The 15,261-nt window shown below is 49.0% G+C and overlaps 1 protein-coding gene across 6 annotated transcripts in view; it reads right to left on the reverse strand.

Moving 5' to 3' along the window:
• The window catches only part of DCAF1 (DDB1 and CUL4 associated factor 1), a 127,914-nt gene that overhangs the window by 14,954 nt on the left and 97,699 nt on the right, over window positions 1–15,261 (reverse strand). For 5 of the 6 annotated variants that reach the window (XM_045024126.1, XM_045024128.1, XM_045024129.1 and 2 more), the window contains one exon: window positions 3,429–3,437. The exons of the other annotated variant lie outside the window; for it this stretch is intronic. In XM_045024126.1, the coding sequence (XP_044880061.1) occupies window positions 3,429–3,437 (9 nt within the window). The remainder of the gene's footprint in view (window positions 1–3,428; window positions 3,438–15,261) is intronic. 6 annotated transcript variants of the gene reach the window in all.

Genomic DNA, 15,261 nt, shown 5'->3' on the forward strand with positions numbered 1-15,261 from the left:
TAAATATGCCAGTATATTTCCCGGTATAGACAAAGCCTCAGTACAAAAGAACGTAGTCAAGAGTTTTCCAGATGTTATCACTCTCCTGAGCTCAGTCTCCAGAAAAGATATTGTGCCAGCAGATTTGGAAAAAAAACAAACTTACCAACAGTGCAGATAATGAAGTCTAAAACTGAAGAAACACAGGAAAGAGGGAAGAGGGAAAATTTATTCAAACAGACCTCCAGGCTGTTCAACAGCCTCCAAATGGAGTATTAATTATCTTACTAGGAATCCTAATTCATTTTCCTGGGCCAGGAGTTTATACAAATGCATCCAAAGAGATGTGACACCTATAAGGCTACATAATCTATATATTTAGTGCTATTTCAAACTTAACTATTAGTAGATATAACCTTCACTTACACAGGAAAGTTCCCCGGTTACAGCCGACAGTCATGGCTCCAAGACAAGACATGGATGTCAACCTGCATCAATGGAACTTCCCTGTGTTACCCAGTTAAGGGAATATCCCCTTTATCCTGGACCACACTAGATTGTAATCACATTTATTTAAGTTCCTGGACTGAGAACATAGCTGAAGAGGATATCTTCCCTCCTGAGCCATGGAATACATACTGTGTGAAAGAGATTAACTCAGGATCATATCATGACATGAGTTGAATCATGGAACAAAGTTTCTGCAGGAGGACACTACCATTGGACCGTTTGATACAAGACAGTATTCCACATCCTTTCTAGACAACTATTTGTCCAGATCTGACATGGCGCCCGATTGTCTATATGTATTTTGTGTACACACACACACACACACACACACTCTCACTCCAAGACTGTGGGTAAAGTTGAGTTTTAGCATTTATCTGCTGCAAGTTTTAAAGAATATAAGGCTGCAAAGCAACCCATGACATGTAGCAGAAGTTGCCCTGTTATCTCTTAAAGCTGCATAGCACAGACCAGCAATGATTGAAAAGCTACTTCCACTGAACAGACCAGATCCTAAGCTGGTGTAAGTTAACACAGTTCCACTGACTTCAGTGGAGCTAACTTGATTTACACTAATGGAGATCTGGCCCAACATGTTTTCTACACCTCCCACTCTTGAAGGACTAAACTCCCTTTGGTTGGCATGTCATTAAGGAGTGTTACACTTGTTGGATCCCTCCTTTTCTAGAAACATCAAATAAACAAAGGGAACCCATTATCAGGATTGTTTTCACCAACAGGGAAGCCAGCTTTAAACACAGATTGATACAAGAGTCTGATTCCCATTATCTGGAAGGCAGTTGAGCAGAAGTGACCTAGAGACACTTGCTTTGACACCAACTCTTTCCAAAGATTTGATAGGCTTTGATCTGGCGCAGATATTTCTGATTCGAGAAAAGAGCTTCCCATTCTCACAGTGTACTGATGAGGAGTCTGGTCAGCACAACAAACTATCAGAGAAATTTAAACTCAAAAGATTGGTTCATGGCCCACCATCTCCAAATATATAGGACATTGTAGAAACTTCATATTTTGGTCTATGTGTTAGATTTGAGTCTTTTGGGATTTATTATTACCATTCTTCCCTTATAAACTGTGGGCTGTCGTGTACTTCACCTCCTTCCAAGGTGTCTCTTCCCTCCATTATGATAGCTTACAAATACTCTTCTACCTGTGGTGCTCCTGGGTTTTCCAGGAGCACCACAGGTGCTTTAGCAAATTAAATGGCATTACAACAAGGCTACAAAAGTTAGAATTCCCTTCTTCTCCACAATAGGTACTTTAGTTTATAAAAATAGGTCAGGCTTTCCTCATTATCCCATTTCCAAAGAGCTTTTGGTACCAAACAAGTCTGTTGCTTAGTGGCTCATACAGACGGTAAAGACTACATGAGGACTAACATACACCAGCTTGTTTTACTGTCACTAAAAAACCACTTTCTGTACAATATTTTCCTGTGAGAATTTCTGAAGTCTGGAAACACTTTCATAATGATTGGATGTCCAGAACCAAATGAGATTCCTCAGTAGGAGGAGGAGGAAGAAGAGGATATAGTCTCTCAGGCTTACATGTTTAGATTCTGGTTTTGAAATCAAATCAGAAGATCTCTCAAGCCTTTTTGTAAGCTTGCAGCTGGGTTTGCATTCCTCAGACAACTTCATTTTGGGGATTACAGTACATAAATCTGGGTTTTAGCCTTTGAAATAGTTTCAGCTATTACCACAAAATAAGTTCTGCTCTGTCTAATTTTTTTGACCACTTCTCCTTGCTCTGTGAGGAAATAATTTGGAGTCCAAATAAACCACATTTTGTATTCTATTACTCGGTTGTGCATCCTCTGTTGGGGGTTGTTTTCTTACTTCCAAGTATTAAGACTCGTCCCTCATCCTGGAAATTATGCCTCATGAGGCCAGAGGAATAAAATAGTGGTGGAACCTTTCCAGCCTCCTTAATCTTGTCTTTTATATTTAATTCATGTCTCACTATTCCTATTTCACACTTCAGGAAGTCTTCAATTATCTGCCAGTCACTATCTACTCTATGCATTCACGTTTGATTCGGAAGGGTCTAGACATTTATTTTCTGATCCACTTTCAAAGGTTTTTGCCCACCCTCTCTCTCTCTAGACCTCTGGAACATTATGTTCCCCCCCCCTACTGCCCCCCCCCCTGTTTTTTAAAGGCAATTCCTTTCTCCCACAGTCTTGATTACTTTGGTAAGTTTATCCATTTCTTACACACAGACATCTTACTGGTTTCTCTCTCCAGATTTTTCCTGTGGAAAAGCAAGTTCACTTTCAGCAATGCGAACCTTTCTAGAAGGTCAGTATTCTATTGGTATCTGCCTCTTTTCCTGATACCAAAGGATTTTGTTTTCCATGCTCATCCAAAAGGTTGAACAAAGAATGTTCTACTCCAGAGGAGGAAACCTTCCCCATATTAGTAAGTTATCTTGCTCCACAGCCAAGCTACGCTTTATTCTTCTGACAGTTCAACACTCTGCTGCCAAAGCCATAAGCAGCTCCACATCCCTCTGTAACTGACTCTCAAGCATAGACAAGTTCTGGTTTTTTGCTGTTGGAGCGGTTACCTGATTTCCTCCCCCAACTCCACTTTTTAGCCTCCCTAAACACTATATAGCAGTGAATGCTTAGTGATAGCAATAGTCATTCTATGTCTTATTCATGTCATGACATCACCACATTTCCCTATCTAAACTCTGCCCCCCTTTTCCCTCCCTTCCCCAAATCTGAACTTACACCTATTATCTCCACGCTAGGCATTAGCAGAGTCCTCCGTAACATGTGGCTACCCGTGCTTTCACCTTTACGGCTAGTTTGGTGTTGGAGCTCAACTTCTTTGTGGGTGAAATGACGTGATTCAGGTAAAGACACAGAGCTCTGGCTACGTGTATTAGTACATGTAATGAGTAAGGATTCTTACCATAGGCTTCTATGCAGATGGAGAGGACATGGACAGACGTAATACAGGGAGCACAGCAAACACAGCATACAATATGTCACAGATGCAAAAATGGAGCGAAGAGATAAAACACAGTTATTCTCTTATTCTATAAGAGTATCCTTAGCCAGTTTAACAATAACCACAGCTCTACAGTAAAGAAAGAGGTTACCATTACACCTTTTTAACAAGTCAGCTAGACAAGACCTTGGAGATATTAGTCCAGTCTCAGAGAGATTCACATCATGCTTCGTTGTGGCTCAGCGTTTAATGATCAATACCCTTTACTTTACATGTGAAACGTGTTTGGTCACACACGGCCATATAGTTTGTCTATGTACCATAATTTTTTTTTAAGAATAAAGGGATTAAGAATAATCAATTTAAACAGAAACCATTATTTCCTTAACTGTCTGTAAATAGCACAGTTAAGGCAATTTTTCCATCAATGGGAAGAATATTTGTTGTTGTTTTTCATATATAAACTTTATTACAGGTTAAAACTGTGCCACCTCAAAATAATCAATACAATCATCAGCTACTGTGTGGTCTTATTACAGAAAAGGCCAAGGCAGCCAACTGGCCAAGTAGACCTCAACCCTTAAGATCTAAGAGTTAATATCGCAAGTGTGCTCTATTTTCAAGCCTGGCCAGTTTCCAGGGGTTTGCTGAGGCTCACAGGAGGTTCTTGTTGAAGGGGATGGAGAGGAACAGAATCTGGGGCAAGACTCTTGAAAAGGATCCATCCCACCCTGATATGTTTCCACCCTGCCAGGAATATCTCTGACTAGCTCTCCTACTCTTCCCCTTTTCCCTGTACAGCTAGTTCCATTCGCCTCCTCTCACACAAGTCAGAAATTGGGGAAACAGAGCACTGCACAGGACTTGTGCAGAGTCCTGCAGCGGGATTGGGATCCCGTGGGTCCCTCAGGACCCACTGCCTTAATAGCAGGAGTGGCTGGGGGTGGGAGTGGGTATTGCAGGGTGAGAACGGGATTTAAAATAGTCCTGCGCAGGGCTCTACTCTGAATTATTACCCATATGTTCTTAAATATGTCCATCCCTCTGGTACCCATATGCCAGAGCAGCAGCATTTGCAAACACTGTCAATTTGGAAGTAGTTTGACTTTCTCACCATAAATGAAAGCATGTTCCCCTTATTTCCACACTCCTAGTTCCTTGCTTAATTTTTTTACTGCAACTGTGATAGCCTTTCCTGTTTTAAATCACAGCTGCTTTGGAGTTGCAGGAATATCCTCTGGGCTATGGGGAGGCATCAACCTTTGATTTTGTGACTGAAGAGCCCGAACATTCTTTTTTCATTTCTGTTTTCAGCAGGGAAACTGCACTCTAGGATATTAGAGCTAGAGGTTTAAGAAGTCTCAAGTATTCTATAGTAATTTCCTCTGTCTGTATCAGAGGGCTGCCACCTTCTGAAATTACAGCATAGTTCAGAGATGGACCCTAGCAATCCATACCAAGAACTAACAGGAATTCTTGTTGCCAGGCAAAGATGTAGCAAACGTGAGCATGTGGCTAAAAAAAGACGGTTACTCACCTGTAGTAACTGGTGTTCTTCGAGATGTGTTGCTCCTATCCATTCCATGTAGGTGTGCGCGCCGCGCGTGCACGGCTCTTCGGAACATTTTTAGCCTAGCAACTCCGGCGGGCCGGCTGGCGCCCCCTGGAGTGGCGCCGCCATGGCGGCGGATATATACCCCAGCCGGCCCGTCCGCTCCTCAGTTCCTTCTTGCCGGCTATTCCAACAGTGGGGAAGGAGGGCGGGATTGGAATGGATAGGAGCAACACATCTCGAAGAACACCAGTTACTACAGGTGAGTAACCGTCTTTTCTTCTTCGAGTGATTGCTCCTATCCATTCCATGTAGGTGATTCCCAAGCCTTACCTAGGCGGTGGGGTCGGAATGAGACGTGGCGGAGTGTAATACCGCAGAGCCGAAGGCTGCGTCGTCTCGAGACTGGTGCACCAACGCGTAGTGGGAAGCGAAGGTATGGACTGAAGACCAGGTGGCCGCTCTACAGATGTCCTGGATGGGGACATGGGCCAGGAAAGCGGCCGATGAGGCGTGTGCCCTCGTCGAGTGTGCGGTGAGTCGGCACGGGGGAACGCGAGCAAGCTCGTAACACGTTCTGATGCAGGACGTCACCCAGGAAGAAATCCGCTGCGAGGAAACTGGCTCGCCTTTCATGCGGTCAGCTATTGCCACAAACAGCTGGGACGAACGCCGAAAAGGCTTCGTGCGGTCGATGTAGAACGCGAGTGCTCGGCGGACGTCGAGGGTATGCAGCTGCTGTTCCCGAGGCGAGGCATGCGGCTTCGGGAAGAAGACCGGGAGGAAGATCTCCTGGTTGAGATGGAAGGCCGACACCACCTTGGGGAGGAAGGCCGGGTGTGGTCGGAGCTGCACCTTGTCCCCGTGAAAGACGGTATACGGGGGACCCGCCGTCAGGGCGCGGAGCTCTGAGACCCGTCTGGCGGATGTGATCGCCACGAGGAAGGCCGTCTTACAGGTAAGATGGAGGAGAGAGCACGTAGCGAGGGGCTCGAAGGGTGGGCCCATGAGCTGGGCGAGGACCAGGTTCAGATCCCATGTCGGAGCAGGAGGACGCACCTGCGGGTAGAGACGGTCTAACCCTTTAAGGAATCGTGATACCATCGGGTTGGAGAAGATCGAGCGACCTCCTATAGCTGGTCGAAATGCTGACAGCGCTGCCAGGTGCACCCTGAGGGACGAGATTGCAAGACCTTGACCTTTCAGGTACCAAAGGTAGTCGAGGACAGTCTGGATGGGGGCCGAGAAAGGGTTGATACCTCTCTGGTCGCACCAGAGGGCAAAGCGCTTCCACTTGGCGAGGTAAGTAGTTCGCGTTGAAGGTTTCTCTGCGTCGGTTAACCACTCAGGAACCAAGCTGTAAGATGCAGCGATTGCAGGTTCGGGTGACGAAGCCTGCCGAGGTCCTGGGTTATGAGGTCCGGCCACAGCGGAAAGGGAATGGGTTCCCGAACCGACAGCTCGAGCAGCAGGGTATACCAGTGCTGCCTCGGCCAGGCCGGAGCGACGAGTATGATGCGGGCGCTGTCTCTCCGGATCTTGAGTAACACTCGGTGGACGAGCGGAAACGGAGGAAACGCGTAGAGAAGAGGCTCTGTCCATGACAGGAGAAACGCATCTGAGAGGGAGCCTGGAGCTTGACCTTGGAAGGAGCAGAACCTGTGGCATTTGCGGTTGGACCGGGAAGCAAAGAGGTCTATCTGGGGAAAGCCCCACCTCTGGAAGATGGAATAAGCCACATCTGGGCGAAGGGACCACTCGTGAGAGGCGAAGGACCTGCTGAGGCGGTCGGCCAACGTGTTCTGCGCTCCTGGCAGAAAAAACGCTTCGAGGCGAATCGAGTGGGCTACGCAGAAATCCCAGAGGAGCAATGCCTCGTTGCAAAGTGGGGAGGACCGCGCTCCGCCCTGCTTGTTGACATAAAACATGGCTGTGGTGTTGTCCGTGTAGACCGCTACACAGCGGTTCTGCAGGTGAGCCCGAAAGGCGAGACAAGCTAAGCGGATCGCTCTCAGCTCCCGGACGTTGATATGGAGGGAGAGCTCCTGGGGTGACCAGAGACCCTGGGTGTGTCGGTCTCCTACGTGAGCCCCCCAGCCCAGCGCCGAGGCGTCCGTCGTCAGGGTGATTGACGGGCGAGGCGGGCGGAACGGAACTCCCTCGCAGACCGTTTCCGGGTCCAGCCACCAGGTGAGCGTCTGGAGAGCGGGCCTTGCCACCGTTACCACCATGTCTAGGGGATCGCGATGAGGGCGGTACACCGACGCCAGCCACATTTGGAATGGGCGAAGTCGCAGCCTGGCGTGTGCGGTAACAAATGTGGACGCTGCCATGTGACCCAGGAGGCGGAGGCAGGATCGCACCGTTGTCGTCGGAAAGGCCTGCAGTGCCCGAATGAGGGAGGCCAACGTCTCGTGCCGAGTGCGAGGGAGGCACGCTCTGGCCAGATTGGAGTCGAGGACCGCTCCTATGAACTCCACTCTTTGCGCTGGAACTAAGAGGGACTTCTCGGTGTTGACAAGCAGGCCGAGAGACCGGAACAGATGTAGAATCTCGGTCACCTGATTCGCCACCAGCTCTTGGGAGCGGCCCCGAATCAGCCAGTCGTCGAGATATGGGTAGACGTGGATGCGACGACGGCGGAGGGCTGCGGCGACGACCGCCATGCACTTGGTGAATACCCTCGGCGCGGTGAAGAGGCCGAAGGGGAGCACTGTGAACTGGTAATGAGCTCCGTTGACCATGAAGCGCAGGAAGCGTCTGTGGGGGGGGGGGGTAGATTGCCACATGAAAGTAGGCATCCCTCATGTCGAGGGCAGCAAACCAGTCTCCCGGATCCAAGGAAGGGATAACGGACCCCAAGGTTACCATTCGAAACTTGAGCTTGCACAGGTATCTGTTGAGCTCCCGGAGGTCTAAGATGGGACGAAGGCCTCCTTTCGCCTTGGGGATGAGGAAGTATCTGGAATAGAATCCCCTGCCTCGCCTGCTGGGAGGCACCTCCTCGATGGCACCCACGCTCAACAGAGATTGGACCTCCTGTAAGAGGACTTGCTCGTGAGAGGGGTCCCTGAAGAGGGACAGGGAAGGTGGGTGGGAGGGAGGGGGCGAAATGAACTGTAGGCGGTAGCCGTATTGGACAGTGCTGAGGACCCAGCTGTCTGATGTTACAGATGACCACGCCTGGAGGAAGCGGGAAAGGCGATCGGAAAACAGAAGGGGTGGATCCTGATTGGAGAGAGGTGGGCGGCCCTCGGGCGGCCCATCAAAAGGCCGTCTTTGGGCCTTGAGGGGCCTTGGACGATCCCTGGGCTTGGTTACGCCGCCCGCCCGATGGTCTGCGGCGGAAGGGGGCTGAGCGCCGATTGTTAGGTGGGCGAGGTCTGTTGTGTTGATAGGGCCGATAAGGTTGATGCCGGAAGGAACGCCTTTGGGTGGCCGGCGTGTGCATTCCTAATGTGCGGATCGCCACTCTGCCGTCCTTTAGGGTCTGAATGCGGGTATCAGTTTTTTCTGAGAATAGACCCTGCATCTCAAAAGGAAGGTCCTGGAGCGTGTATTGGACCTCCGGCGGCAGAGTAGAGGACTGAAGCCATGCAATGCGTCGCATGGTTACCCCTGATGCTATGGTCCTGGCCCCCGAGTCCGCTGCGTCTACCGCTGCCTTAATCAAGGTTCGGGAAGCCAGCTTTCCTTCCTCCAGCAGTGCCGAGAATTCTCGGCAGGAATCCTGCGGGGTGAGCTCTGCAAATTTCCCTAGGCAGCCCAAGATGTTGAATGTATATCTTGAGAGCAGGGCCATTTGATTAGCGATGCGGAGTTGGAGGCCGCCCGCTGAGTAAATTTTTCGGCCTAACAAGTCCATGCGCTTGGACTCCTTCGACTTTGGCGCAGCGGCGGGCTGTCCGTGTCGCTCCCGGTCATTGACAGATTGGACAACTAGAGAGTCCGGAGCCGGGTGAACGTAAAGGTATTCGTACCCCCTCGGGGGGACCGAGTACTTCCTCTCAACTCCGCGCGCTGTAGGCGGGACGGAGGAGGGCGACTGCCAGATAGCGGCATTGTTCTTTTGTATTGTCCGAATGAAGGGGAGCGCTACCCTCACGGGGGCCTCCGCTCCCACCACGTCCGTGATGGGGTCATCGACCTCCTGGACTTCTTCCACGGGTAGGTTGATGGCCTTAGCTACCCTTCTGAGAAGGTCCTGGTGCGCCTTGAGGTCGATCGGCGGAGGTTCCGACGGTGACGCCCCTGCCACCGCCTCATCGGGGGAGGAGGATGAGGAAGGACCCGGTAGCACTTCTTCCGGTGCCTGCTCCGTGTCTGCGGGAATAGGTGCCCGCGTTTCATGCCCCAAGTGCGTGCCGTGAGCGGCGGCCTGTGGAGTGGGGGACGGAGGTGGCCTGCTGACAGTGGCTACTGGTACCGACCGCACCGAGCCTGGCTGTCGCGGCGGAAGGGGAGGCCCCTGTTCATGTTCGGCCCAAGGCACCCAAAATCCCCATTGCTGAGGTCCATGTTCTGGTGGGAGGGACCCCGCCCGGAAGTCAATTGCGCTGCCCCCAGGGGAAGCGACTGAGGGCTCTCTTGATGGCCAGGGGGGAGCCGAAGCGGTGGCCGGGCGGACGTCCGGTGCCGGAGTAAAGTGCCCCCGCGGTGCCGACGGACGGTGCCGGTCGTCACGTGGTCTAGCCGGCGAACGGGACCTGCGCGTGGCGCGGTGCCGGGAGCTCGACCTTCGGCCCCGGGAGCTCGACCTTCGGCCCCGGGAGCTCGACCAGCGGCCCCGGGAGCTCGACCAGCGGCCCCGGGATGCGGATCTGGACCGCGTGCGGCGGCGCCTGGAGCGACTACGTGACTCTCGACGCCTCTCGCGGTGCCTGGAGCCGGACCTGGTACGGTGCCGGCGACTCGGCGACCGGGACTTGGAACGTCGTCGGGAATGCGACCGGTACCGCGACTGGGAGCGGTACCGGGACTGCGACCGGCGAGGAGACGGGGAGCGTCGTCTTGACGTGGATCGTCGTGCCCGGTGCGGTGGAGAGCGGTGCCGTGAGCGAGATCGGGATTGAGATCTGGCGGCGGTGCTGCGATCAGCTCGGTCGCCCGGGGACGGGGGGCGCATCATAAGTGGCTTCCCAATAGATTTGAGAGTCCGCACCGGTGGCAACGGCAGCTGAGCGCTCGCATCAGCGGTAAGGTCAATCAAATGTCTTGCCGTCGCGAACTCCTCGGGCGTGGACGGCAGCCTCAGCTCCTCCTCGGTAGGTACCGGGGAGCTGGGCGGTGCCGGACTCGACGGGCCTTGCGGCGCCGGAGTCGACAGCACGGTGCACGTTTTGTGCACAGCCTCAGCCTGCACCGTTAAAGTCGGAGGCGGCTGGGCTAACGGTCTCTTGTGCTTGTCAGAGACCGTCTTCGGCACTTTGCGCTTCTTTCCCGGGGAGAGGGAGCGGTGCCGGGTCTTCGGTGCCGGGTGCCGAGATGCATCGGCACCGGGGCGGCTGGGTGCGGTCGGCGCGCTGCTAGCTGAGGCAGTCTTTGGCGCCGCCGGTGCTGGTGCCGGAGGTTGGAGGGCTGACTCCATGAGGAGTTGTTTCAACCATGAGTCCCGTTCCTTCCTCGTGCGAGGCCTGAAAGCGACGCAAATGGGGCACTTGTCCGACCGGTGCGACTCTCCAAGACAGCGGAGGCAGGAGTCGTGCGGGTCACTCACCGGCATAGACCACTGGCAAGCCGCGCAGGGCTTGAAACCCGCCGGTCCGGGCATAAGCCCGCACCGGGGCGGAAGAAGAGGGCTAACCCCTCTAATTCCCTAATGACTATCGTAAACACTAACTATAGAACTATTAACAAGACTTAACAACTATGATAACTATATACACTAACGATCGGAGAACGCTAAGGCTGTGGAGGAAAGCAGATCACTCCACTGTTCCTACTAGCCGTCACGGGCGGAAAGAAGGAACTGAGGAGCGGACGGGCCGGCTGGGGTATATATCCGCCGCCATGGCGGCGCCACTCCAGGGGGCGCCAGCCGGCCCGCCGGAGTTGCTAGGCTAAAAATGTTCTGAAGAGCCGTGCACGCGCGGCGCGCACACCTACATGGAATGGATAGGAGCAATCACTCGAAGAAGAACTATCATTTTAATCCATTTTACAGGTTGCCCTTCCCCAATCTCTTGTCTGTCACAAAGAGGTCTTTAATCAAAGCCATCCCATCACTAACCTCATGGCTGAAGTCTGGTTTCAGACAGCCCTGCTAAGATATATGATCACGATATATGATAATGTCCATTCATAATGCCTCTATTCAGCGAAGCTCTCTCACAGAAACTACTGTCCTGTAATCCAGTGCCGGAGTTCACATTAAACCTTATCGTGCAAGATTATAAGCACCTCGTATTACGAGTTGAGAACCATCAACTCCCACTGACTTTTTGAGGGCACTCAGCACCTTGCAGAATTGGTGGGTTCTTAAACATGTCTGCCGATTTGGATGGAAGCTTTTTGACAAGGATCAACATGAAAACTACAGGCTTCTCTCTAACAGCAATGGGTTTGGCATAGGATTTTTGCTGTAGACAGAGGGGAAAGAGTCCTAAATAAACACACACAACATTATTGGAATCACTAGTGGCAGAATGTGAGCTGATAATGGAAAAAATAATGCTATGAAAGCACCACAAGCACTGAAAATCCAGCAGCTACAATTTCAGTTAGTGCAGAAGAGAGATTTCATTGGCAGGATCCAATCTGCAAACCTAAAACAAGTCTCTCTCTAATCTAGATTTACAGAAGCTTGCAATAGAAATTTTGACATTATACTGTAGAAGGTGAATGTCTCAAAAACCAGTATAATTTAAACTTGAATGACATTTACCGATTCTCACAGAACAAATCCATATAACTACAGAGTATAAATAGATTTTCTCTAAAATTTTTAATAGAGGATTCCACATTTTTTCCACTGCAATTAATGAAAAGGGTGAGAGAGGAAGATACTGGATAGATTACCATTGGCTAGGGCTATAAAATATGGACAGATATTCCTTGTCCCTGACCGTACGCTTCCACTCAAGAGTATACACGAAGACCACAGAATTTAGGAAATATTAATGAAGTATGTAAACATTATCTCCCTAAACTCAAGATACCTTTCCCACAATCCACAACTCAGAAAGACCTATGTTAGCAATGGGAAATCTCTGTATTCTGTAGAGATATAAAAGAAGAAAAACAGACCATGCCTTTTAACATCAGAAAAGCTAGCCAAGTTTAGGTGGTGATGGCACTGAGGGAGGAGGATGTATCCAGGAGATGTTTTTAACGCAAAATAAAACAGAGCTTCACAAATGTCTTATGCTTAATACAAAAATAAAAAGACTGAAGACAGAGAGCTCCCTATCTGGCTAAACTAGGGATTACAAGAAGAATGATCCTTCCCCCAAATATTTGTTCCCTTAGGTCCACACAATCAGAATTTCCAGGAGTTGAATAAAAATATTCAGAAATGTCATTTGGCGAAGGTATCCACATAAAAGCAAAAGCCAAATTATACAGAGCACTCCTCCCACATAGAGAAGCTTCTATTAGATACATACTGATGTGGAAGGATGACTAAGAAAAAACAGCCTTTCAATACTGATGATTAAAAAGTATACCACATTTCAAGAGCAGTCTATGAACAGTAACAGACTACTAAGCTTTTTAACCTGCCCTTCAAGACTCCAGTCTCTGTGAACATGACAGTTTAAGTAGGCAGAGACTCTCAAAACTCACACCTCTGTGGTGGAGTACCCCAAATATTATATGCCATAACACTTACAGTTATTAATGAGGAAAAAAAGCAATGTTTTCAATCAACAAAAATGCAAAAGTATAATAAAACCAAACTTTTTGCGTTCTATGCAACTAGTCTCAAAACAGTGATGGGCCAGACCACAGACCTATTTAACTTGTAGATTTTGACTCTACTCGCCAGCAATTCCCCTCTCTCCCCCGCCCCATCTCTGGCCTTTTTGACTAACCAATATTTTTAAAGTTTTCATCTCCTGCCACTCAGAAAGACCTCAAGACTTCTGGAATATGCTGCTCAAACAGTTTCACTTTTGTTTCTACTGCCTGTCCCTCCCTTCTCACATTTATCTCCAGACTTCTTCTCCTTGTCCAGATCTATTCCGCCCCCAACAATCTTCTACCCATTGAACTTTTTGACTCTGTGTACACAAATTTGCAGAGGGACAAAAGAGTTGAGGTCTGTTATTTTTCACCTCTATATATTATTTATTTGCTGTTAACAAGCATGTTATCTCTGGAGAGAAAAATCCACAGTTTGAGAACTGCAAAACTAAGCATCTCTGATGGTATCTTCTAGACTGAGCACCGAGTCCCATTGGGTAGATAGAAAGATTAATCTAAATAATCTATACAGAAGCCCCTGGAACCACATAGGATTGGGTCCCTAATCCATGAACTATTGGAATTCATTTACAAAACTTTTCTTAAACATTACATGAATATATTGTCTCATACTATAGAATTAGAATTTATAACCCTATTCCATGATGAGATCTCTTTGAGCTATAATGCATCTTAATTAAAATTATCTTTAGATTGTTTTTTTCCTCAAAAAGCATTTTATCAAAAAATCTGATTTAAATTAAAAAAAATTGATTTAAAAAAATAATTGATTTTTATCTACCTTGTTTCCTGCCTACTGCAGGGGGCACGTGGGCAGCACCTGAGACTCCTTCACCCTTCCCTCCTTGGTTTCTCAGTGCATTCACTGCCTGCTGTACCAGTTCCTCCACAGCTCCTGCTCTGTCTCTCATCACAGAAGACAGGTAATGAATGAAATGAGTAACTGTCCAGGGAAGGGAGAGTTGGAGACCTTAGCAGGCCAGCAGCCAAAAGATGTTTGGGGGGAGGATAGCTCAGTGGTTTGAGCACTGGACTGCTAAACCCAGGGTTGAGTTCAATCCTTGAGGGGACCATTTAGTTGATTTGGGGATTTAGTTGGAGGTTGGTCCTGCTTTGAGCAGGGGGTTGGACTAGCTGACCTCCTGAGGTCTCTTCCAACCCTGATATTCTATGATTCATCTGCATCAGCAGCCCAGATGCCCACTTGTGCAGTCAAAACCTCAGAGAGTGGGGAAGCCTGAAGGAGCAAGACCAGGGAAACTGTAGGGAGCAGGGAAGGTGAGAAAGGGCTTAACGGGAAGAAAGAGTAGGGAACTGGACCCTAATGATACTGCAGGAATGGGCCTTCCACCTGCACCTAAAACTCTATTTGCCTACAAACTGTGTATGCAAATTTTATGCAAGCAAGATTGCCAGGGTTTCTGATGGGCATTATGATGAACTCACATTGAAACACACTAAATGCTAATGGCCAAAGACAGTCAGTAAGGCCATTCATCTGACAAAGTGGGTATTCACCCACAAAAGCTTATGCTCCAATACATCTGTTAGTCTATAAGGTGCCACAGGACTCTTTGCTACTTTTTACAGATCCAGACTAACATGGCTACCCCTCTGATACTTGTCAGTAAGGCTTGAATTTTCAAAAGAGCCCAAGGACGCCAGGCTTTAATTGAATTTCAGTAGGATCTGGGTGTCTAACTCCCTTGGCCTCTTATGAAACTCCCAGCTTAAGAGACAAAGGGAAAGAAAGAAGGAATGGAAGTGTGCCACCCAAAACATGTACCCGGCTCCCCTAAATCTGAAAGAAATGGGGTTAGAATGGAAGCCATATTAAATAAAGAAAATGTTAATGCCACCTACTGGTTAGATGTGGAACTGAATTCATTTGTATATTTAGCATCAAACATTCGTTATAAAGGCCTAATTAAAAAAAAAGCCCACAACTTCACCATTGCTCTAACTGGCCATCATAAACCCCTTTCTTCCTTATCTCCCCCTTACTTAATGTAGTAACTCCCAGGAAACATCTTAACAGTACAATACCAAAAGATTCACCTTAGTTTTGCTTAATTGGGCTTGATATTCTGAAGTATTCCCCTCAGCTAGGACAAGAAGGCTTTCCAGAGGTCTAATATGAAGTCTAGCACGAGTAACCTTGGCAGAAACTCACCAGCTGCAGAAACCCACCCTAACCGTTAACCTCAAATATTTTATAACAAAAACACTATGAATAAAACAGCTAATCCATCATGGTCACTGGGTTTGAGGGTAGCTTAAGCAGCAGCAAGTCAGTTTGATTTTACCTTCTCCCCCTCC

Source organism: Mauremys mutica, chromosome 7 (assembly GCF_020497125.1).
Source record: "Mauremys mutica isolate MM-2020 ecotype Southern chromosome 7, ASM2049712v1, whole genome shotgun sequence".
Taxonomy (NCBI): domain Eukaryota; kingdom Metazoa; phylum Chordata; order Testudines; family Geoemydidae; genus Mauremys; species Mauremys mutica.